Here is a 25,283-nt window from a genome sequence, read left to right as displayed (position 1 = left end):
CTGTATTGTGTATGAAGTATAGGTATGAAGCCAAATAATCTGCCAGCTAACAGCAGACATATAGCAGTTAGACTAGTTATTCAAAGCTAGCATAACAACCTAATTTTGAATAATGTGGTTACTATTGGATTATTGTCATTTTAATGGCTTTCAGTCATGTTAGAATATCTTACTTTTTTTTTTTTTTAAATGTGTCCCTAAAGATTTTAGTTCAGGTTATAGATTGACTACTTTAAAACAAAGTAAACCATCTAATGTAGGTACAGTCTTTATAGACATCATTATTATTCAATCCAGCAGCTAGTTGTTTTACAAATTCCATCAACATAAGGGATGAGAAATGCCATTTGTACCCTTTGAAGGTGCATGGTGCTGCCATAATGAGTACACCTGGTGGATTTAGGTAACTTAGTTAACTTCCTTGCTCAAGGAAAGAATGACCTGTTATCCACTTTGTCATGTCAGGGATTTATATAAGGTGCTGTAACTTTGTTGCTCCAGAATTAGAGGGTTACCTGTTAGATTATAGCCAATCCACTTCTCCAGACACCACTAAAATACTGGGACTAGCTCAAACCATGAAAAACATCCCAAGACCATTATCCCACCTTCAAAATATGTCAATATAATTTTGGCTGCAGTATATAGTGTAGCAAGGTAGTCTTTAGTATTTTTTATAATTACATTTTAGGGGACCCCCCCAAGAGTCCTAAGTCATTTCAAACCCTGGGTGTAGCCTATGTAAATGTTGGGGCGTGACAAAAGTAGAGACTAGAGCCAAATAAGGAAGAGCCACCGATTGACGTCAACTCGGTGATTCGTTGAGATTTGCCCGTTTTCAGAGGCAGTTTCAAATTGTGAGATTTGCTGAGGAAAGAGGTGTCAGTGGGATTTTGAGGTTCTATGTATGTCCTAGTTACCCTCCAAACTGTCGTTTTTCAACTATGACAAGGTAAAATCGGTTATGCATTCTATCACCCCTTTAATGGGAAATCGCTTAACATAGCTCAAAACAACCCCTCTTTGGGGCCATACTGTATTGCCATACTTAAAAAATTATTATTATTATTTAAAAATAATTTAAAGTTTAAACCAAAGACAAGACTTTGGCCTTTATTGGGCTGAATGGGCATTCTGATATCAAGAACGGTTTCTATCAAATCACAGTTTATGTATCATCCAGTTTTCAGACCGTTTCAGATTTTCCAATGTGTGTGTGAGGGGGACGGAATGTTGAGAGTTAGAGGGGAGGACAGAGGGGGGAGCTGCAGTACGATTCTCTGAAATGTTTCCAAACAAATTGCTCTCTCCCCTACAGTTTTCACTCTTCATGGTTGGTCAAAATGTAGGAAATTGTGTGCCAGTCGCAGACATCTAACTATGGAATCCACTGGACCTAAACTTTTGGCTCTGTTCACACCAACTATCCGATAGAAACAATGAAAAAATAATATCTGGAAGAATGCAGACGGTTCCCTGTTTGTTATCTGCTCTGTGTCATTTATACAGTATTTGACACCACAAACATAAAAACCACATCAATGACTTTTATTTCTCTGTTCATGATAAAACTTTTGCCGTTTGGACTCACGTTTTTTGAATTACAGAACGAACTTCAGAGGTATAATTATCATTAAATAGGCATTTTTGACCTGTCAAACATACAGTCTCCCCCTCCCTCCTCAACTCCTTCAGTGCGCAAATCACTTTAGCAACACATACTGCCACAGGAGGAGAAGAAGAGGAGAGGGTGAGAAGAGGAGAGGAAGAAAGGAGGAGGAGAGGAGATGAAGAAAGGAGAAGAGGTGTTATTTGTCAGCTAACATGATGTCATGATGGACAAACTGACCAACTGACTGACTCCTAACTGACTTCAGGCCTCAACACCAACAGCTGTTTTCACAGAGACGAGGCTCTAGCGCACCTTAGATAGTCCTGCTTCTAGCTCAAAAACCCTAAATCTTATCGCTTAAAGCTACATTGTGTAAGAATTTTCTCCCATCTAGCGGTGAAATTGTATATGACAACCAACTAAATATGACTTTCTAGCCCTTCCCATTCCGAGCAAGTTTTTAACTCCTACGGTGGCTGAACCCGAAACCTCTTAGTATCTCCGTTGTTTACACGCAGCTGTTCTAGCCACTCCAATATTAACATTGTTCTTGTTGCTTTGCCTGTTGCTTTGCCGTTTTAATTTTCTTTTTCGCGTCCCTAGCGAATAATCTCCCCCTGGCGTTCGTCACGGTGCTATGGATTGTAAAAGCACGAAAAGCGGAGGTATGTCCCTCTTTGGCTAATGTATTTTAAAGATGAAGGCGCAACGTGGCGGCCGTCATTCGAGCAACTCGCTCGTATGTATTCTGAATGTTTCTAAATGGCAGATTCTACACTTACGAGAATACTTTGATTAGTTGGTTGAAGTAATTACACATGAATGAACACATATTTGTGAAAGAACAATGGGTTTTTTGCTAAGAATCAACTCAAAAAATTACACAATGTAGGTTTAATGTTTAACACTGTGACAGATATGACACCCTGCTGATCATCCTGTGCAAGAATGGTGTGTGTTGTGTAAGAAATGTTAGGACAGAAGCTGTCATAAAAGGGCCTGTTTTAAATTTGCAACTGCTGCTCCTCACTCAGTCAGTTGGATCCCCAACTCTGAGTCTGTACATTCTATCCAAAACACACAAATGTAAAAATGTCAGAAGGGCTTTTTTTTAAAAGCCTCAAAGAAGTTTGAATATTTCAAAAAGTATTAATGTGATGTGAAAGTTGAATACTACCCTAACATTTTAAAGTTTGAATAGAGTTTCTCAGAAATTCTGAATAACCAAACACAAACTCCTCCTCCTACCATGGCGACTCCTTACTGTAGACTGTGTTGTCCTCTCTTTTCAGGACATGTCAAACAGCAGATGAAGGTGTGTACAGGTGAGGTGAGACACCTTCAAGCTATAATTAAATAACGCTCCAAAGCTAGGCTTCATTTTGGCGAGGGAAAAACTGCTTTTGCTGTTTTTGGTTTAAAACGGAAAAGAAATGGCATTACCGTTTATTCTCCATTGGTTTAAAACATGTGTCAAACTCAAGGCCCGCAGGCCAAATCCGGTCCCTCACAAATTCTGATCCGGCCCGCATATTAATCTAGGTTCACAATATATTTTGGCCCACCTAGTTGTGCATCAAACTAAAAATATGGGAAACTTGCAATTACGTGACACTCAAAGCAGAATTTGGTAAATTTGCCAACTTTGAAACTCAGAAATTCCCACAGAACCAGAGAGTTTGCATATTCCGGCTGTGAAAGAGTTTGTTGTGAGTCAGCTGTGTGGTAGCCTACTTAGAAAATGTAATCATTGCTATTGCTTGATTTGCTAAATTCTATGGCTTTGGAACTTTTTTGCTCACCTTTTCAGGGCTTTATGTGGACCAAACTGTAAGTGAGGAGACTATATGAGACATGCAATAATTGAGTCAAAGATATTTTACTTTTTCGATTAAATAAAAGCATGTCAATAAACTTTACATGTCTGGCCCTTGATGTGATTCTCTTTTTCCAGTGTGGCCCTTAGCGAAATTGAGTTTGACACTCCTGGTTTAAAAGAACAAACAAACTATCAAAACGTACACAAACTATATTGGTATCAAAAGAAGTAAAATGACATATAAGGTGGCAAACAGACTGTAAAAAATAATGGAAGAGGCTTCCGGCCTGGAATGTAAAGCCAAAGCGGAAGCTCCTTAAAGCTGCATTCTCTGTAACTTACAGCAGGGGGCGACTCCACTGGCTCCAAAAAGAAGTCTGTTTCTATAGAAGTCTATGAGAAAATGAGCCTACTTCTCTCTTGATTTATTACCTCAGTATACATTTTCATAATGTAACCATGAAAACAACACTGGCTAATAATTACATTAATTTTACAGTTAGTCTCAGCATAAAGAAGTTCAGAGCATTTTTAAACAGAGAAAATTTTAAATTGGAGGAAGAGAGGAAAGAACGATGGTTTTACAGGGTTAAAATAGGTAAACATTCTATAGATGTCAGAATCAATCAGATTTATAATACTTATTGATCCCCTCAGGGAAATTGTTCAGTTGCAGTTGCTCACAGTCAGATTCAAGTAAAAGTAGAGTAAGAGTAAGAGTAAGAAAAGAGTGAGTCAATAAGTGTATAAAGTAACATGACGTAACATAGCTACAGTGCCAGAAATGAAAAAAAAACAAAAAAAAAACATAGAAGTAAGAAGTAAGTTAGGTTAAAAAGATTGTGTTGCTAAAACAAGTGATTGTACACATGTTGTTGTAGTGCCAAAGTACAATGTGAATATATATGTAGGCTATGTGTTTACAAGAAGAAACAATAGAGCATATTATATCATATTGTCAACAATAATACAACAATAGGAGAATATTAAGAAGGCATTTGATTCACAACCTATTAAAAGTGCAGTGTGATCTAATAGTTTTTCGACAAAAGAGCTCAAGATATGAGTGTTATTGAGTACTTATTTCAGTATCTTAAACAAATGAATATGTCCAAAAAGATATAAGTTTAGTTATTCATTATTTCTATTAATCATTATAATGTTATCTTTTCTTTTTTTTTTTTTTTTACATATGAGATAGTCTGATCCACACTCCATACCAGTTGGTGGCGATAATGCACCAAATCGTTGTTTGTCAACCGCCAATAAAGCTCAAAGAAGAAGAAGATGAAGGCAACAGTGCTGTGACGTTGGACGCAAATACGTACAGCGTAAGGCACGTTTGGGTCCAGGAGCGCCATTGAGTTTGAAGCATATAGCTAATCTGTCTATGTTTTGAAGAGGGTAAGCTATTTTAATGTTTTAAATATCTTACTCTAGCTCGTGTCCTAAAACGGCCCGTGATGCCGTTGTTGCACATTAACGACGTCCGGCCAGCTCGTTTTTAGCTAAATATAACGGTACTGCTGTTGTCTATCCTCTGTCTAGATTGTAGCAACAAAGCTAACATGATTAGCAGCACTGCTAAGCCTGAGCACAAGCCCCATCCATTCGTTATAACGTTAGCCCCAGCTAACGGAGTGTGTTGTAAACTGCAGTTAACATCTTGTGAAGCAGAGATAACTCAACATGTGGCGACATTGTCTTTTGTTTTAGCCAGCTAAGTTGATGCACACCATGTTTCGTCCCAAACCAACTTTGAAAGACCGACAGCACCTGTACAAGCTGATCATCAGCCAGCTGCTCTATGACGGATACACCAGCATCGCCAACAGCCTCATCAACGAGGTCAAACCACAGAATGTAGTGTCGCCCTCTGAGCAGCTGATGCAGCTGGCAAAAACAGGTACCACTTGTTTCCTCCGTGTCCGTATGTTTGAGCTATGTGTGTGATGGGCCAACAGGCCCTAATTGAGCAATCTACAACCTTTTTCAGGGATGGAGAATGATGACAGTGCAGTTCAGTATGCCATTGGGCGTTCAGATACAGTGGCACCTGGTGTTGGTATTGATATGGAATTTGATGCCGATGTCCAGACCATGTCTCCAGAGGCGTCAGAGTATGAGACCTGCTATGTAACATCCCATAAGGGTCCGTGCCGTGTCGCTTCATACAGTCGGGATGGCCAGCTGATTGCCACTGGCTCTGCCGACGCTTCCATCAAGATCCTGGATACTGAACGCATGCTGGCCAAGAGTGCTATGCCTATTGAGGTGAGGTTGAGATCAGAGTGAAGTCACATTTTTAATCCAGCAGCTTTATGTTTACTACTTTGTGTCTTTTATATATCAGGTGATGATGAATGAGACAGCGCAGCAAAACATGGAGAATCACCCTGTGATCCGAACACTGTATGACCACGTGGACGAAGTCACCTGCCTCGCCTTCCATCCGACTGAACAGATTCTAGCTTCTGGCTCCAGAGATTACACGCTCAAACTGTTTGACTACTCTAAGCCCTCTGCAAAAAGAGCATTTAAATATATACAGGTCAGATTTTGTACATAGAACTTCTTCGTCTTCCCACACCATTTAACATTTGCCATAGATTTGGAAAACAATAATTGTTTTGTTGAAATTGGATAGGCCAGGTTACATACGTTACAGGGCTGGGAAATTGCAACATTTGAATTTCGTTAAACTATGCTCACTACTGTTATTCTGTTGTAATCCAAGCCTCTCTCCATCTATTTCCCAACAGGAAGCAGAGATGCTGCGTTCAATCTCCTTCCACCCATCGGGGGACTTTCTGCTGGTGGGAACGCAGCACCCCACCGTCCGCCTCTACGACGCCAACACCTTTCAGTGCTTTGTGTCCTGCAACCCGCTGGACCAGCACACAGACACCATCAGCGGGGTCAGCTACAACCCCACCGCCAACAGCTACGTCACCTGCAGCAAGGACGGCAGCATCAAGCTTTGGGATGGCGTCTCCAACCGCTGCGTGTCCACCTTCGAAAAGGCCCACGACGGAGCCGAGGTCTGCTCCGCCATCTTCTCCAAGAACTCCAAGTACATCCTGTCCAGTGGCAAAGACTCCGTGGTCAAACTGTGGGAGATCTCTACCGGTCGGACACTGGTCAAGTACACAGGTAAGGACCATGAGTTGATTCATACAGGGAGGACTTGTGTGTTACAATGCTTTATATTTAACATGCAAGGGCAATTTGTAGAAGTTGACCCTGTGTTTTTTGTGACTTTCATCAAATTCAATAAGTATGTTAGTACGTGGTCTTAAACTCTGTGATTCCAAGCTGGTTTGATAGGATTTAGTTTGGCTTTGTTCATGTTCCATCCAACTGCTATTCAGTTCACACATGCATTTAAAAAAAAAAAAAAAAAAGAAGTGTTTTGACTAAAAGTAACTAAGTACACATTTTATATTGCCTCACTTTTTTCCAAGTACTTAAGTGCACTGTCACACCAAAAACAATAAACATGCAAATACGTGAGATCACTTTTTGGGCAGTCCCAATGACTACAAATTATCCCACAGTTCCACAATCAGTGTCATTCATCTTAATAAATGAAATGTTTTCAACATTGATTAGAGCTGTAACAATTCCAAATGTTGCTTGTTGTACAATTAATTGTCTCAGAAATAATTGCGATTAACAATAGTCTCTTTCAGTCCAATTTTTAAAATAGTTATTTAGTTACTTTTTTTGAATCAATCCCAGGATACATCTTTAGTTATATATCACTGTCATGTGACCCAGATAATATAATAACACAAATACACAGTCTATGAAATAAACCACTCCTCTTTATTATCATAAAACATTTTTTCTAACTGTACCCAAATAGGGGTGTAAGAAAAAATCAATACACTTGAATATCACGATATTTTATTTTGCAATACTGTATTGATTTTCAAAAAGGCAATATAGATTTTTTTTATTTTTTTAAACATTAAAAAATATTCATGTAAGACAGTGGTACATGTTTATGTTGTGTTTAAACCCCCTACCACTAGATGGCTATGCTGAGACACACCACTAGTGTCCTTGCCTAACAGTGCCTAGCAGTGCCTGACTTTTTGCTAGAAGCTAACAATGTAGCTATGGCTGAACTTTGGCCTACTTTAGCATATAAACATTTGCTCACTAAGAACCTGTGAACCGCAATCCCAAACTGGCAGTTTGATTTTCTGTGTACTGAATTGTTTACCTAAAGTAATCTTCTTTGACTTTTATGAACATGTCTTTTTTTTTTTTAAATATTAGTTTTTCTAAAATTATACTTTAAAAAAAATCCCAATGTATTGCCTTACGCACAGTATCGAAATACATTGAATCATGACCCATGTATCATGATACGTATCGTATTGCCAGATTCTTGCCAATACACAGCCCTATACCCAAATCATTATATTATTATGTTTCAGGTAATCTAGTTTTGCCAAAATCAATAATTTCATCATTGTAGTTAAAGCTATAGTGCGTCATTTCTGTTGCCCCCATGAGGAATTCTAAGTAATGACGACAACAACACTGTGGGCGCATCCACATGATACAAAATGAAAATCATTAATTTACAATAAAAATAAGTTACACATGCATCGTTGCATTTCAGGTGTTGCATACGGTAACTTAGCCTGCTTTGGATGTCTCGTGAGCTAAATCAGGTATCTCTGTCACTGTGTCACGAGCCAAGGCATTAAGACATTGTTGTAACAACCAATGTCATAATAACTTAGATTAATATAGCGTTTTTCATGAAACCCAAGGACGCTTTACACAACTACAGGGGGACAAGGAAAAAGAAAATGGTAAGCCAATACAAACACGGACTGAAAGGAATAAAACATCCTCACTAAATGGAAAGGGGACATACAGTACAGGCCAAAAGTTTGGACACACCTTCTCATTCAATGTGTTTCTTTATTTTCATGACTATTTACATTGTAGATTCTCACTGAAGGCATCCAAACTATGAATGAACACATATGGAATTATGTACTTAACAAAAAAGTGTGAAATAACTGAAAACATGTCTTATATTTTAGATTTCTCAAAGTAGCCACCCTTTGCCTTTTTTGATAACTCTGCAAACCCTTGGTGTTCTCTCAATGAGCTTCATGAGGTAGTCACCTGAAATGGTTTTCACTTCACAGGTGTGCTTTGTCAGGGTTAATTAGTGGAATTGTTTCCCTTATTAATAAAAATAAATGTAAAATCCAATCGAACTTTGTCCTTAGAATCGAAAATGTAATAGAATCGAGGATTTGGAGAATCATGGCACCCCTACTAGTAACCTTGGTTCTCTGAGTGAAGAGACACATACAGGAGAGAAGCCAGTCATTTGAGTTTGTGGCAAATTGTGACTTTCAATTGAATAGAAGTCATTGAAGTTTTCCTTTTTAAAATAGGGTTTAAGTCTCGTCTCGTTCTCGTGAACCCAATCTCGTGTATCGTCTCGCCTCGTGAGCTGTGTGTCTCGTCAACACCTCTGTGATGTAACTGTTGCTAGAGCTGGGCCATATGGAGAAAATCAAATATCAGGATGTTTTTGACCCAGTACCTAGATGTCGATATTCTGGCGATATTGTAGGGTTGACTATTGGTGCTCTCACAAAATATTTACCCAATGAGTTTTGATAAATGATCATCAGTAATGTGGATATAATGATATAATAATAGAAGAGCTAGAACAGTGTGGTAAGTTTAGAGAATGACATCACTGGACTGTATTGCAGCCTGTAAAACCAGGAAAAGACAACACTCATATTACGATATCCAAAATCCAAGACGATATCTAGCCTCATATCACCAAATCGATATATTGCCCAACCCTCACTGTTACCTTGTTAATATGTCATAAGCTTGATGGAAATGTTGTCCAAAGTGTTTCCCTATTTCTTACTATGGAAACTGTTCACCGCAGACACTATGTCTTGTTCTACTTTCTATAGGTCTGGTCTTTGAGGAAGTGAAACTTATTAATTTACAATTTACTAACTAAGATGTTATAAAATAATACTACAGCAGCTAATGTTAACTTTTGAGTTTCCCTCGTGCAGAGTCGCCTCCAACACGGCAAATAAACTACAGTTATTACAAAGGAGACCGAAGAATGACTAGCAATTTGACACGCTGATCAACAGATGAGGAGGAGAGAGAGAAGACATTGCTAACTGCTAAGCTAAAGTAGCTATGACAAGTGCATCATCAGTCATAAAATTGTGTGCAATCAGTTTGGAAAGCGCTTTATTTAGTGTGACTGTTAAAAAAAAACCATTAAGTCTGTTTTCAATGTTTTGCTGCTAAACTATCTTAATATGCTAAATGAATAACTTAGAAATATGGCAATTTACACTAAATACATAAGTATTACATTTCCACCTGATACCATGTAGAAAGGAAATACAATTTTAATTTAATGCACATTGTGATTCATATGAAATGTTACATAAAAGTCACACTGAGCCTAAACTACACTTATAAGGTACATTCATGTTTTGTCTTTCGTCTTTTTTTGACATTTGACGCTTCTTTTCACTACCATGTATAAACAACACTAACACCAACTTATTACCAGTTTTACACTCCTCTCTGGCATTCATAGTCAATAAACCTAATTTTTGTATACCTAATTCTTGAGTTAAAAAGCAGAAATTATGAATTATTTAGACTCAACTATTAAAGGAAATCATAATGACAGAATGGTATATGTCAACGTTCGTTTTTTTCAAATGCTAATTTTATTTTTATAAAACACCCAAAAGTCAAACATTTTAAAAAACGGGTCAAATTTGACCTGAAGACAACAAAAGGGTTAATGCAGCACTTCTGATCAAAAGTATTGCAGATTTTCTACACCAGCCTGTTAAACTCACCTGTTTAACTTTACATGTGAGACTAAAACTATTCAAATCAGAGGTGTTTGTGCTTCTGCCATTCTTGAAAAGCTGCTATACATTTTGCAAGTCACCAGATGTCACTGTGTTTGCTGTGTTTGAAGCCCCAAAGCTTTTCATCTTTTTCAGCACAAATGGAAAGAAAGCCCTAAAGCGTGGTACAGCTAACAGTAACTGGGTTGAGCTTCCAAAGCAAGATGCTATCCGCAACACAGAAGTGTCGTTCAAACGGAAAATGTAGCAATACGCTTACCGCTTCACGTCAGCCAAGCAGGAGGCAGGGCAGCCATGCCAGTGGAGCCAGTTTTGTTAATTAAAGTGGGAGCCGCTCCGCATGTGCATAACGTTATGTCCAATTTTGTTGTTCAATGAAGCCAGCCTGTCAGACTGGCCATCAGATCTCCTATCGGCGATCTCTAGTAACCACGACTGGACGATTAACAGGAGATACGCTTACGGAGTAGAGGTGCAAGATATATCGATATCGCAATATATCTAAAGTGTCGCAATAAGTTTGCAATATTTTGTGGAGTGCTGTGTCCCGTCCGTTGGCTGTGTGGCTTAGTTGTGTTCGATTTAGAGCCCGCTTGAAATGCTATTATGATCATGTGTCATTAGCCAGTTACTTGCACATGTTCACTAGGTGACAAACCCTATGTAGCGTACCACGTGTGGGCATATTTCGACAGAGTGACCGTTGAAGTGAAGAAATTGATAGAGACAACAAAACGGAACGAATCAGAGAAGCGAAAGAAAAGTTGTGTCCTGTTGGCTTTATATATTTTCTAGTGTACAAACCAGTACAGTCTTTATTTATTTATTTATGTTGTACCAGTCCAATAGGACAGTCAGTTGAAATAAACCTTGCGTTGTAAAAAAAAACTTGTTTAATTTGATATGAATCTATTTTGATGCGTTTTCTCGTAACTTTTGTAATTCGACATATGTTTAAAAATATCTAAATTAATATCGATATCACGATATTCATAATGAATATAGCAGTATCCCATTTTGTCAATATCGTGCAACCCTATCACGGAGTCCATTTGGGGTGGTTGTTGTATTGTACTTTTAATTGGGGTTTATGTTCAAAATGGATGTGATCCTACACTATTCATCCAATTCTAAGTTTGTGTTATAGGCTGCTACATCTGAAAGGTGCTCTGGTCAAGTGGTGTGCAGGTTCACTTTTCCATCAGTACTTTGTTATTGGCCCTCCATATCCTCCTGTTGTAAGGGTTTCAGGGGATGGAACAAAATGCTCATGTTTCCCACGGAGGCCATCTATTTTCTGACAGAATTAACTTTTAGTGTCATTTTGTTCTGTGTTGTTTTCACTGAAGCCATACAACAGCCATGGCATCTTGTTTCTCTGTGAGCCCTTCATCATCTGTACTGTACTATAACTCTTGAAATGTAGCTCAGCTGCCTCACATTTCCCTTGATCATCTTTCTTTCTACACCTCAATTGGAGTCCACCTGTGGTCAATTTACTTGATTGGACATGATTTGGACAGGCACACGTCTTTTAGCCTACAAAAGTAATTGCCTGACAGCAACATTGCCTAACATTGGTATTGTTTTGACTTGGCACCCTACAGTTTCAGAATGCAATTCAATTCTGCTCCGCTGTTGTAGGGTTATAGACAGCTGGACACGTGCATTTGTTATGATTACATGACTTAAAATGGAAAAACTAGCGAGATGACAACTTTGAACACACAGCCAAACATCAAGCAGCAACACCAACATGGCCAGCTCGCCGTCAGCTTGCAGCCTTTTACAAATTATTTGGCAACGACTAAAAGCCAGTCTGGGATTTACTCTTTCCTTTTCTCTTCTTAACTTCCTCTGCCATGATGTTTGTAGAGGCTGCTGAAACCGGTTCTGTTGCCCGCCTGCCCCACTCCCTGCCAGTATTTCCCCCACCCCGGGGCCTGAAAACCTCCTCCCTCTCAGCGATCCAAAGCTCCTGTGCTAGCGGTGCAATCGTCAACACACCCCTGGTGCTCTAACTGAGCTACTGTTAGCTGGCACATGTATATATACATGGCTGATGTCAGCAACAGTTAGCGGTTCGCATTACTTCAGCAGCAAGTAAAGCTATCTGTCCATCAGGAAACTCTGTAATCAGCAGAGCAGCCGGAATACATCGCCAAAAAAAAAAAAGATCCGTGGTGGTGACGCAACACCCTACGCACGGGAGATCTTTCCTGCTTACCAAAGTTACGTGCAACAGAAAACTCAGATTGGACAGATAGTCTAGCTAGCTGTCTGGATTTACCCTGCAAAGATCTGAGGAGCAGTTAACCATAGTCCTCAGAAATCCACCAGAGTTTAGAGCGCCAACACAAAGAAGGGGAAGGTGATAGGGGTGGGGGGAAAAATCGATACAGCATAGTATCGCGATATTTTTCGTGGCAATACTGTATCGATACACAGATGCCAAGTATTGATCTTTTATGATATATGTGTTGGTCAGTCTGTCTACTTGACAATCCCATTTTGCAGCAATAAAATTGAAGTGAGATGAACAAACAGAGAAATGTATCTTTTTAGATAAAACAGATGTTGACAAAATTGTACTTTGGGGACATAATTTGAAATTGGGAAAAATTTTGAAGTTGGAAAAAAGGTAATACATTGCAATATATCGCAGAATATTGCAATATGTTTAAAATCGCAATAATATCGTATCGTGACATAGGTATCGTGATGATATCGTATCGTGAGGCCTCTGGTGATTCCCACCCCTAGAAGGTGACGGACATCCTGTCTCTGCCGTAGCTCCCTCTGTGCCCTAAGATCTTACAATACCTTGTGTTGCTCACTCCCGGTAACTTTATTTATCATCAAACGTGACATAACAAAAGCATTTTGTGGATAGGCCAAGGCGAGAAGAGCCAAAATGTTGGCCAACAAATGTATAAAAAAAAATACATACAGTAATTTCAACATTCAATTAGTATTGATTTTATTTTACTATTTGAATTATGTTCGACTTCTGGAATTTATTCCAACAGCCCTAATGCCCTAATAGATATAAAACAATAGATGCCACATGACGTCATAACCAATGGGATAACCGTCCGCCATCGTGCCTGGGCACTGTTTACAATCGCTACCTATACTCTTGACTATATTGTCAGCTGTGCATCTAATTGCTTTGCCAAAGAGGCCAGGGAGGCATCACTCTCCAAACGTCAGTATACAGTAGATGACTCTTCTTTTACATATAGCTCAACTAAAACTACAGAAAGGTCAGTGAACTACGTAACTCTACCATTGGCTACCAACGGACCAGCTGACTTCTAAGTCAGTTATTGCATTGATCTGTTATCTAAACAGATGATTTATGACCAGCAAACATTTCACGTTTTGTTAGCTACGCAAATGTAGCTCAAAGATTAGTAACGTTAACGGTGAAACAAATTCCATTCCATTCAAGTGTCACCCCTAAATCCGATTTCAATCAGGAGAGACTTCATTTAAGTGAAATAACAGTGAAACAAGTTTAATGAACATGGTGCATAATAAGTTGATATGTTAGTCTTTGGCGATTATACTCCATCGCAATGTTAAAATATAAGGGGTATAGAGGCCGTGGATATATAGGAATATCCCTCGATGGAGTCTAGACATTGGAGGAGGTGCTGAAGGGATAAAGGAAGCCTTAAGATCTGGATGGATGTGATGTGAAGCGAGGCTTCTGATAGAGGAACCCTGGGTGCTGGGATTGATGATAACTGGAGGTGAATGGGTTGAAGGAGGGTTGCAATGATTTGGCCTGAAATGACAGCTGACAGCAGCAAAGGGTAGATTTAACAGATTAACCGATTTTAAAGTTGGAATGCAACAACGTGACTGCTCAGAGATTGTGGCAAAATGCGGTTGGTTTAACTGGAAGAGTAAACGCCCATATTCACCTGATGACAATGCAGCTGATTACGTTGGGAGAGAAAGAAATGGGAAGCATAGAAGTCTTGCTGAATTAACTTAATTTCACAATATCTTATGACGAAATCCAGCGAGCTGCGTTTCAATCTACACAAAGAGTGATTTAGTGGGGCAGATAAAGGGGAAAATCGTCCCTCTGTGGCCAATAATTTGAAAAATAACGTTAGCCACCAGATATTTCAAAATGGCCGCCATTTCCGGCATTGGAAAACACGTATCTTGCCACATAATTTTACTCATGGGACATATTTCAAGGTTTTTACCTTTTTGAATCCTATGTTTTTGAGTATGAGGATGTCACATACATATCTATTTTGTGTTTTGAGAGTCTTTTTGTGGTATTTGGAGTAAATAATGTGAAAAAACAAGCATAAAACTTGACATAATTCCAAGACAAAAATTATTATGAAGTATGCCAAAGTAATAGGAGGTTTTATGTCATTTACTTTTTGGGAGACACATACAATTATTGTATTTATGTTCTTTGTATTTATGTGGGTGATTATATTTATGTTCATTTTATATTTTTTAATTTATATTTTTTACAAAGTAGGCACACTGTTCAGTTTTAAGTCAAAGCCACTTTTCACAAGCTCTTTTATCAAAACAGATGTGATTGAAATAAAATGCAAAGACAGGGTTTCCTTCCCAATTTGAAAATATACAGCTGCAACACATGTAAATTATCTGAAATAAATATATTTTAAAAATATATATCGCTGAGAAAGCTCCTTCACTTGTTTTCAATAACACCAGATAGCCCAGTAGCTCATATAGGGAGAGAGGGGGAGTACGATGGACTGAAGCTACTGACAGAGTGACGGCCTACTAATTATGAATGGGTCCTGCACGGGTCGAATGCGGGTCAGCGGCGTTACACACGTCTTGTGTAGGCTATGAAATGTCTGTATCGTCACTGCGCTGCATTTTTATGAACTATGTGGCCATGGGTCACATTTCTCGCCCAGGTCCAGCAGGCTCCGTCTCACACACTATTATTCAACGAACTGAAGTTACCGTAGTTCCATTCAATAACTTCTGTGTTTTTCACCGTGGCGGCCGCAATAACCGAGAGTTAGGCTACCAGCAGAAACACTGGTACCAATACAGGTTTCCCTCTCATACTTAACCATATACAGCTGTGTTAATAACAATTAAAACTGTAGACAAATGTCAGCATGTGGACCGGCGGAGCCGTGTCTCTCCATGAGCTGCTTTCCGATGTTGCAGGTGAGCCGGCCGGTGTGTGAGTGAATGGGGGCGGGGCTGCGCGGAGGAGAGATCCAAACACAGGCACGGCTTTACAGAAGGAATGGGTCATGTACCGCAACATATAAACGACATCGCTTCGTTCGTGGAGAGGCAGCGGATGCGAGGACGTTAGGTGCACTGGTGCGACCTAGGAAAAATCTTAGTCGCACCCTTACAAATTTTGGGCGCATTTGCGACCAAATTGGTCGCACTCTCGAGCCCTGCTTGGTCCATCCCCACTCAGAAGGACTCGGTATTTCTGGCTGGTATACAGTTGCTTGACTCAAGATGCAGCCTGCCTGATAGGCTGAACGCTTTACATGCTGCAGCAATGCTGCTTGAGTAGGAGGAATGGCTTCATATAGCCTTTGCTTTCTGGCAAACAAGTCCAACCTGGCTTCATCTACTCCTCCTGCTTCGCTGGATCTGTCGTACATCATGACCACAAACTTTTCTAAAATCTCATCATCCATTCTTGTAGGGTAGTGGCTAAGCTGGCTGAAGATTTCAGAAGCTTTGTCCAATATATTCCACGTTTGCCAAGCAGTCTTCTTCCCTTTGCCACGGAAGGCTGAAACAACATCACAGCCAGTGAATGCATGAAAGAAGAGAATACCGCTGCTCTTCTCCCTTACAATACATTGATAGAGGTCATGTACAGGGCTCCATCTTAGGTTCATTCCTTGGCCAAAAGCGAGCCACAATTGTTGCAGACCAATGTCCTGAAGAACTGGCAGAATACTGACTGCTATAACAAGAACGTCTGTGTCGCTGGCTTTTACCATGAGGCTTTTGCTGCCATTTTTGGCTGCATGTTTAGCGTGGACAAAGATCCTAGTGCTTCCTCATGACTACATGGACTTACTTCATCTAGGTTGATGGAGTGGTTGCAGACAGCTTGAGCCTCTTTGGTCACTATAACCACATTTGGTGTGTGCAATTCTGTCAGCTAGGAAGTGGAACAGCTCAGTTTTATTCTCATCATCTCTGAGAAAGTTCCGCTAGTTTGTGGGTCTTTTGCCATTGCTGGTCACTTTGCGTCTGGCTCCATGTCCTGTCTTTGACCTAGCTTCTGCCTTCAAACTAGATTGTTGGTAGATGTCGAAGACTGTCTGTTCTTTTGTATTTCACAGAGTATGCCTCTATTTTGGGGAGAACCTCAAATGCAGCGTAGTGGTCAAATGTTTTTGAGCTCCGTGGTGGCAAACTGTTCACCAGTGCTGAGCCATCAATAATGATGGTTTCTGGTTCAGTGTCGGGGGTTTTGACAAGAGACTCGAGGATGGCAGCCAGCTGAGATTTCTGTCCACTGTGGAGCTTCCCATCATCACTCAGGGCAGCAGGGAATGGCTGATTATCATGTCTAAAGAACTCCTTCAGATCACATTCTCTGCTCTGGCATGGGATAAACAGTTTGGAGAAGAGCTGGCAGTCCTCCTTCAGCACCTTTTTCTTCAAAGAATTGACAGAGGCTCGTTCCTGATGGAAGAAGTTCATGCAGTTCATCTTGATTGGCTCATTAAGTTTGGGTTCTTCTTCTTCAAGTCCTTTCATGAACTATTGGAACCGGGTTTTGCCTCTCTCATAGTGCGTATGAATCAATGCAGCTGCACTTGGGTTTGCAATATCCTTTGTGTCTAGTGAAAACCGTTCCTGGCTCTCTTCCTTGAAAGGATTGCCCACATCTTTCATGGCACTGTTGCTTGTTGACTTTATCAAGAAACAACACTTGAGCTTGTTTGGTCTGCTCATGGTGGCTGGTTTGTTCTGTGCCTTCTTTGGCTCCAGATGCTGCATCGTACTGCAAAACCAAGCAGCTGACTTCAGGACCAGCTACCATCCACCTTCCTAGGGCTGATGGATCTTCAGTCAGACCTATTGCACCCCCACTTCCCTTGATGACAGCATTGGCCATGTTTACATTGGCGTTGGGTAGAATATACACAGCCGTGACGATCACTACTGTTAACTCTCTCGGTAGAAAAAAAGGCAGGCATCTTACAGACATGTACTCGAGGTCAGGAGAACAGTGTTTATCTATAATTGTCCCATTATTACACCAGTTCTCATGCACTTGCATACAGAGCCCCCCCCTCCTCTGCTCTTACCGAAGTCCTCAGTCCTGTCCCAGCGGAGCAGAGTGCGACCTGCTAGCATCGGGTATCACCGGGTGAAGCCGGGTTTCAGTGAAAATCAAAACGCAACAGTCACGAACACAGCTTCTGCTCTCTCCCTCCTCCGTCTGCGCTGCCTCCTAGACCCAACAACAATCCACGGAGAGCCCAGCAGTCTCGCTATGTCGTCTGGGATGTTGTGCTTATATTGAAAGACACTTAAAATAGATATCTGGTGCTGGTCCCCGATGTCCAAAAGGTCCTGGCGGGTGTAGCGGACGTTCGCAGAAAACAAGCAAGAAAGAAGTACAAAACCGTGGATAGCATGCAGCTAGCAGGTCACACTCTGCACCCTTGTGAATTGAATTACTTGTCCCTAGTTGGCTTTTGGTTAAAAATATAAATACAGATTTACATTATTAAAAATAAGAGAGATGAAATAAAATGAAATGAAAAAGGAAAGAGGATGCAGAGAGAGCACAGTGTGAAAACTAGATGTATGTATATATTCTTCCTGAACTAGCCACAGTTACATTATTTTACATTTAGAAGGTAGGCTACATGCTTTAAAACACTTCAACTTGGAAAACATTAGTCACCTGAAATTCCTTAAAATTTCGTAATTTTATGATTTACATTCCACATCATTAGATCTCACCATTAGAGTTAACTATTGATATAAATAGTTTATGATGTTGAATATGGGCTCATTTTAATTCTTGACCATCAAAACATAATGGTAAATATCACCTCTTGTGGTTTATCATGTTTGGTTCAAGAGAGAGGATGGAAAATACATAATTTTGTTATGGAGGAATCCAAAATGGCACAGCTGTCTAGAGGCCTTCATTTATGTTGTGTGTGGTATCTAGGGCTGCAACAACGAATCGATAAATTCGATTACTAAAAACGTTGGCAACGAATTTCATTATCGATTCATTGTGTCACGCAACTATTACCCCACTCAGTCGCGGAGATAAAAAAAATTTGAGTTGAGCGCAGAGCGGAGCAGCGCGGCGAAAGAAAAGAAAAAAAGAGCAGAGCGGGCGTAGAGGAAATACGGAGAGAGACCGGAGACACCCGTAACGTTGTTCTGAAACACACGGCGGAGGCAGAGAAATCAGTACGACCTAAATCATCCAAGGTGTGGGAGCATTTCACACGAAATAAATCAAAAACGTGTTAATTGCAAGATAAGAAAAAGCGACACGGCATGGCACGGGCGCACCACGTGATGAGTCAGCACCTAAAACGTAAACATGTTGGAGTCCTTCATGAGGAGGAAGAGAGTTCAACAGCAGGGTGAAGTCACTACACTATCCTACTTCTGTTCCGTTCTGAAGTGAGGAACGTAACGTCCCTCCAGTAGCTCTTCTAATGCTGCCGTTTACTCGTTATCCAGCTGACTAGCATGACAAGCTAGCGTTAGCTCGTTAATAACAGTAGTAAAGCAGGGGTGGTATAGTTTGCAAGACTAAAGTCACGGTTTTTTTCACTCGCCTTTTTTGGCCCATTCATTTTCAATCTGTCATGTATATATTATGTGCTTTGTCCCATATCAGTTATTATTGACAAATATATTAGTGTGTGGTGTATAAATGAACGTAACTTGCATGTACTACAATGATGGTAATAATTTAATGTGTGTGTGTGTGTCTCTGCGTGTCTGTCTGTCTGTCTCTGTGTCTTGTCTGTATCTGCTATTTGGGTTACATACCTTTACACAACTATTAACTAAAACAACAAGTATGTATGTATTGTTTGATTGTTTTTTTGTTTTTTTTATCCGATTCATCGATTAATCGAAAAAATAATCTAGAGATTAATCAATTATTAAAATAATCGTTAGTTGAAGCCCTAGTGGTATCATTGTAATCGTTGACCATCGAAACATAGGGATAGACATCATCCTTTATGCAGTTGAATGTTTTGTTTAGGAGATATGCAAAATACATAATTTGGCTATGGCGGAAAGTGAAATGGCCGCCGCGGCTGACATGTTTTTTTGCGATGGCTAACGTACTTTTTTGAAAGAGCACTATCCACTGAGTAATTGTGCCAATTTTGGTGCTTGTATCCACAAGTGAACGATTTCCCTAAAAATGGCACTTATCTGCTCCACTATGATGCCCAGTAGGGCTGAACGATTAATTGCATTTGCAATAATATCGCGATATGTTAAAACGGGATTTCCTAATTGCAAAGGCTGCGGTTTGGTCACATGACTCGCAAGAGCAAATCAGTCTGCACTCCGCAGAGAAAGCATTAACTTGGCACGCTAACGCTACGCCATACTTTGAGCTGATTTCTGTCATTCAAACAACTCTGAGTTGTAGTTTTAAACTTTTACAGCCATTTTAATAAAATGAAGGGTTTTATTCGAGCTTGAGTCCATACATGCAGTTAATGGATACAGGCACGCAGAACTGAAGGCTCGGTTGGCAACGATTAGCTGTGATTAGCGGTTAGCTCCGGTTAGCGGTTAGCTCCGGTTAGCGGTTAGCTCCGTTATAACGATATGGAGTGGAGGAGCTGCCACTGAGAGGGTTAACAACCAGACTCTGATAAATGACGTTTGGGAAGCTTTCACAGCAGCGTGGCCGCAGTGTTTCAGTGGTTTTATTAGTACAGTTAATCTGACGGCAAGAACACCAGCGATACACTAACGATTTCCTCTCTGAGCAAGTGCAAGTTGACGCTGTCATGCACACGGCACGCAACTTCATGAGGGGGAGGGGCTGGAGTCAGCTCCTCTGTGTGCGCTGTAAAAAAAATACACGTGTGTGTGTGTGTGTGTCTGTATATCTATCGATCGATCAATAGATATACTATATTTTTACTTATTTAACTGTATAGTAAAGTTTAACTGTATAGTAAATCGATCGACTATATTTTTACTTATTTAACTATATAGTAAAGTTCAAAGACAGTGTTTGTGGTAAAGCCACATTTGTTTTTATATTTCTGCAATCTGCACTTTAGTTTGTGTGATTTGTTTCTGACTTTCATATGAATGTTTACACCAGGCTTGGTCAGTGCTCAATATACTACTATGATTGAAGTAGTTAAATAAAAAATGTCATTCATATAAATTCATGCATCACCTAATTTCATCATCACATACAGGCCTGGCCTCCAGGAAAGAACATTTTGTTTAATCTATCTAATCCTGTGTTGTTCATACTATACAATGATTTATTGTTTCTTTGTTGAATAATACAGAAGACAAAGAAAAAATTATCGCATATTAAATTGCAATATTTGGGGGGGAAAAATCGCAATTAGATTATTTTCAAAAATCGTTAAGCCCTAACACCCAGGCAAATCACCCAACAGTAACGTTAATCACATGACAGCAACGCGGAAAGTTAGCCGACCACACAATCAGCCGAGGGGTCGCACTGAACATAATGTGGACCACATGTAGCTTACCCCAAATAAGCTGTCTTGAATTTGGCAATTAGCCATAATTTATTAACGTCACTTGTTGTTGACTCTACTCGGCTCTAACCCTTTCACTAAAGCAAATGAAAAGTCTTGAGCAGGTAAAGTAATCCACTTTGTACTTCAGCAGTTCAGGTTAAGATTCCCGCGATTTCTCCACATTATTGTCGTAAATTTAATCTCTATTACTTTATCGTGTGACGCGTCCATCAGGAGTCCCTGCTAAAAAGATTAGCATTTGCGTTATCAACAAGAACAAGTCCTCATTTGCAGTTGGAAGGTTCTTCAACCTCTCCGCTGATCATCAAAACAAAGCCCATGCCAGTTGACAGGAAGTGGCTGGGTTAATGGAAATGAATGTTGTCTTATAAATAACTTATATATTATGTACAAATTAAGACATAAATGCATATATTAATATATTACAGTATGTTGTTTCTCTCTTGTATGTCTTATTTTAATTGCCTGCCTATAGGCCATAACACTGACTCGATTTAGGATTTATACATAAAAGATATTGCTTAATGTGGTATATTAGCCATTCAGAATACCAAAGACAGTTCTTGCAAATTAAGTTAAGGCAAAATTGAAAAAATAATATTGGCTGCAATCTATTGCAATTACTACGTAACTTTACCTTACAGTCCCACTATAACTAGGGGTGGTATGGTTCACAAAACCCACGGTTCGGTTCGTATCACGGTTTTAGGGTCACGGTTTTTGGTTCTGTACGTTTTTTCTTTTAATCTTTAACACTCCAGAAATATACTTCAGCATATGATATATAGGTTAATTATCCACAATGTAGGATACAGTATTAAATAATTATATAGTTATATCATGTAATCATGCACGAACTGAATTTGACTTGACTTTAAGCACATTATTGGGACCATCTCTGAGGAAAGCTAGGTGAGATTTTGATACAGCAAGAGGGAAGACATTGATTATTTAAACATGCTTTTCATTTATTTGGCAAAAAAAAGGAGAATGTGTATTGCCATCTACAGGAACTTATGTGCCTTTTTAGCACATGAAGATTGAAATATTACAGAATATCAATTGAAATAACTTGCATTTATTAAAATTGCCAACTTCAGCGTAGCTCTTACAAAAATGTATCCTTTAAAAGAAAAAGAGAGGAACTCGTCAGAATACGTTAAACATAAAAATAGTTTACATTGTTAGTTAATTTCCTTTCCTGGCCTGGGCTGGGACACACAGTCATACCGTTTGATAAAGTACTTATTGGACTTTGACTTATCATTACACTTACAATAACGAGCGTAGCTGTCAGGCCCTCCTGTATACGTCTCATCTCCGTTTTTTCCTGCATCCACCGTGTGTGTTTGTGTGTGTGTTTGTGTGTGTGTTTGTGTGTGTGTGTGTGTTTGTGTGTGTGTTTGTGTGTGCACGCGCATCAGTCGCTGCAGAGACTCGACAGGATCTAAACTGCAGCCACTTCAGCAACTTTAGAGTGAAAAAACGTTGCAGTACATTGATGTTAAAATGTATACAGGTTGGCAGGACGGCCTGAAATGTTTTGCACGGTCTTTCGCTGTACGTTTTGTTGGTAACTTGTCCACACCTCTTCTTTCGCGCGAAAGGGAAACTCACTCTCTGAGGTCACATACGAGGCACCTGACGGGCACGAGGCTACATTGCACATGCGTCGAACTGTGCGGCACGCACACGCTCCGAACCGAGACAAGCGGACCAAGCGGTTCGGATGTTTTTTCATGAACCGTACCACCCCTAACTATAACCAGCCCACTCACTCTCTGTCCCACTAGAACCAGCCCAATCAGTCTCTCTGTCTCACTAGAACCAGCCCAATCAGTCTCTCTGTCTCACTAGAACCAGCCCAATCAGTCTCTCTGTCTCACTATAACCAGCCCAATCAGTCTCTCTGTCTCACTAGAACCAGCCCAATCAGTCTCTCTGTCTCACTAGAACCAGCCCAATTAGTCTCTCTGTCTCACTATAACCAGCCCACTCAGTCTCTCTGTCTCACTATAACCAGCCCACTCAGTCTCTCTGTCTCACTATAACCAGCCCACTCAGTCTCTCTGTCTCACTATAACCAGCCCACTCAGTCTCTCTGTCTCACTATAACCAGCCCACTCAGTCTCTCTGTCCCACTATAACCAGCCCAATCAGTCTCTCTGTCCCACTAGAACCAGCCCAATCAGTCTCTCTGTCCCACTAGAACCAGCCCAATCAGTCTCTCTGTCCCACTAGAACCAGCCCAATCAGTCTCTCTGTCCCACTAGAACCAGCCCAATCAGTCTCTCTGTCTCACTCAGTCTCTCTGTCCCACTAGAACCAGCCCAATCAGTCTCTCTGTCTCACTATAACCAGCCCACTCAGTCTCTCTGTCTCACTATAACCAGCCCACTCAGTCTCTCTGTCTCACTATAACCAGCCCACTCAGTCTCTCTGTCTCACTATAACCAGCCCACTCAGTCTCTCTGTCTCACTATAACCAGCCCACTCAGTCTCTCTGTCTCACTATAACCAGCCCACTCAGTCTCTCTGTCTCACTATAACCAGCCCACTCAGTCTCTCTGTCCCACTATAACCAGCCCACTCAGTCTCTCTGTCCCACTATAACCAGTCCAATCACTTTCTCTGTCCCACTATAACCATTTCACTCAGTCGGTCCACAATAACCATTAAACACTTTTTAAATATGTATTATCATTTTTGTATTATAATAAAAGTGATGGGTAATCGTAGGTTGCGATGGGATTTAAACTGTGTCTGGTGTGTTTTAGGCGCGGGGCTGAGTGGCCGTCAGATGCATCGGACACAGGGTGTGTTCAACCACACCGAGGACTATGTGCTGCTGCCAGATGAGCGCACCATCAGCCTGTGCTGCTGGGACTCGCGCACGGCCGAGAGGAAAAACCTGCTGTCTCTGGGACACAACAACATTGTGCGCTGCATCGTCCACTCGCCCACCAATCCCGGCTTCATGACCTGCAGCGACGACTTCAGGGCCCGCTTCTGGTACCGCCGTACCACCACAGACTGAGACGCACCCAGCCTCCACGCTTCTACTCGGCCTCCTCTCTGAGAAGCTTGCACAGCATGCTGGACTCCGCTGTCTCCATGACCGCAGTGAACTTATTGCTTATCTTAATTTTTATTTCATTAGAACTGCAGTGGAACTTGTGTGGACAGTACCTAGAAGAAAGTAAGAAAAGAAGGAGTTGTCGTTGCACCATCTTAAGAGTAAAGCCGTATTTCTCTAGAGGTCTTCTCTTCTGGATAACAACACACTAAACCTTTCTCTTAATTGAATTGAAAGTCTGACCTTTTTAAAAATCCTTTCACTGTTTGGAAACTTCAACCCTTCTCACATCTCAAATTTCTCAGTTCAGTGTCATTATTGACAATTGTCTTTTCCACTTTTATATTTTGTCTATGTCCTTTTGTTGTAATTCAGGTTTTTATTAAACAATTAAAAGGAACAAGCTTCTTCTGTGAATTTGACGGTGAGAAGTCCCCTTCAGAAGTCATAACCACAGCTATGGTAATATCCTGTAGATATTTTAAGAACACAGTTGTTGCTGCAAAAAGTGAGCAACCTGCAGGGAGACACACACACACACACACACACACACACACACACACACACACATTTAGTTATTGTGCTATTTGTTTCAGTCTGGCTTTGTTTATAAGCCTAGAAACAGATGAAGTCTGAACTTGTAATGTTGGATTACTTTTCTGTTCAGAAAAATATCTTAAATTTGAATCTTAAAACATACTTTGTTACTGTGTTTAGTAACGTTGTGTTTAGTAACATCCTTAAAAAAAAAAAATCTGAGAAAAAGCTGCTGATTTCCTTTTCGAGTCCAGCCTGCACCCCACAGACTGTTAAGGTCGCCCTGCCCCATCACTCTGCATTCCCCAACCCCCTAACCCAGCTCTCTGACGCTGCTGTCTGTGTTGTCCAGAAAACAAGTAAAGCCACAAGAACTTCTACAAACTTAATAAATCTGTCGCGCATGTGGAGGAATGTTTCAGACTTAGAAGAAAAGAGGAACCATAATAAAAATATGACAAAAAATTCCCCTCGGTTAGTAGGAAAAGTAAACTAATGACAAGTGATGTACTTCTGCTTTATTAGATAGATGGGGAAGGGTGGGGGCATGGAG

At 40.4% G+C, this 25,283-nt stretch overlaps 1 protein-coding gene across 2 annotated transcripts; it reads left to right on the top strand.

Moving 5' to 3' along the window:
* The first annotated feature begins 4,632 nt into the window (after positions 1-4,632).
* On the top strand, positions 4,633-24,604 carry cstf1 (cleavage stimulation factor, 3' pre-RNA, subunit 1). 2 transcript variants are annotated; one of them, XM_039798451.1, is made up of 6 exons: positions 4,633-4,835; positions 5,148-5,337; positions 5,428-5,705; positions 5,785-5,982; positions 6,194-6,584; positions 23,895-24,604. In XM_039798451.1, exons 2-6 carry the CDS (start codon positions 5,160-5,162, stop codon positions 24,152-24,154), a joined length of 1,305 nt encoding a protein of 434 aa, XP_039654385.1. In that variant the 5' UTR covers positions 4,633-4,835; positions 5,148-5,159; the 3' UTR covers positions 24,155-24,604. The 2 variants fall into 2 exon arrangements, with proteins under 2 accessions (XP_039654385.1, XP_039654386.1); XM_039798452.1 differs by lacking the exon at positions 4,633-4,835 and adding an exon at positions 4,933-4,951.
* Positions 24,605-25,283: the final 679 nt, after the last annotated feature.

Source organism: Perca fluviatilis, chromosome 4, assembly GCF_010015445.1.
Source record: "Perca fluviatilis chromosome 4, GENO_Pfluv_1.0, whole genome shotgun sequence".
Classification (NCBI taxonomy): Eukaryota; Metazoa; Chordata; class Actinopteri; order Perciformes; family Percidae; genus Perca; species Perca fluviatilis.
This window is presented reverse-complemented; position numbering and strand designations above follow the sequence as displayed.

Coding starts and splice junctions, on each gene's coding strand:
- cstf1 (XM_039798451.1), top strand. CDS start 5,160: ATGCACACCATGTTTCGTCCCAAACCAACTTTGAAAGACCGACAGCAC. Junction 5,706..5,784: donor AGAGTGCTATGCCTATTGAG/GTGAGGTTGAGA, acceptor TTTATATATCAG/GTGATGATGAATGAGACAGC. Junction 5,983..6,193: donor GAGCATTTAAATATATACAG/GTCAGATTTTGT, acceptor ATTTCCCAACAG/GAAGCAGAGATGCTGCGTTC.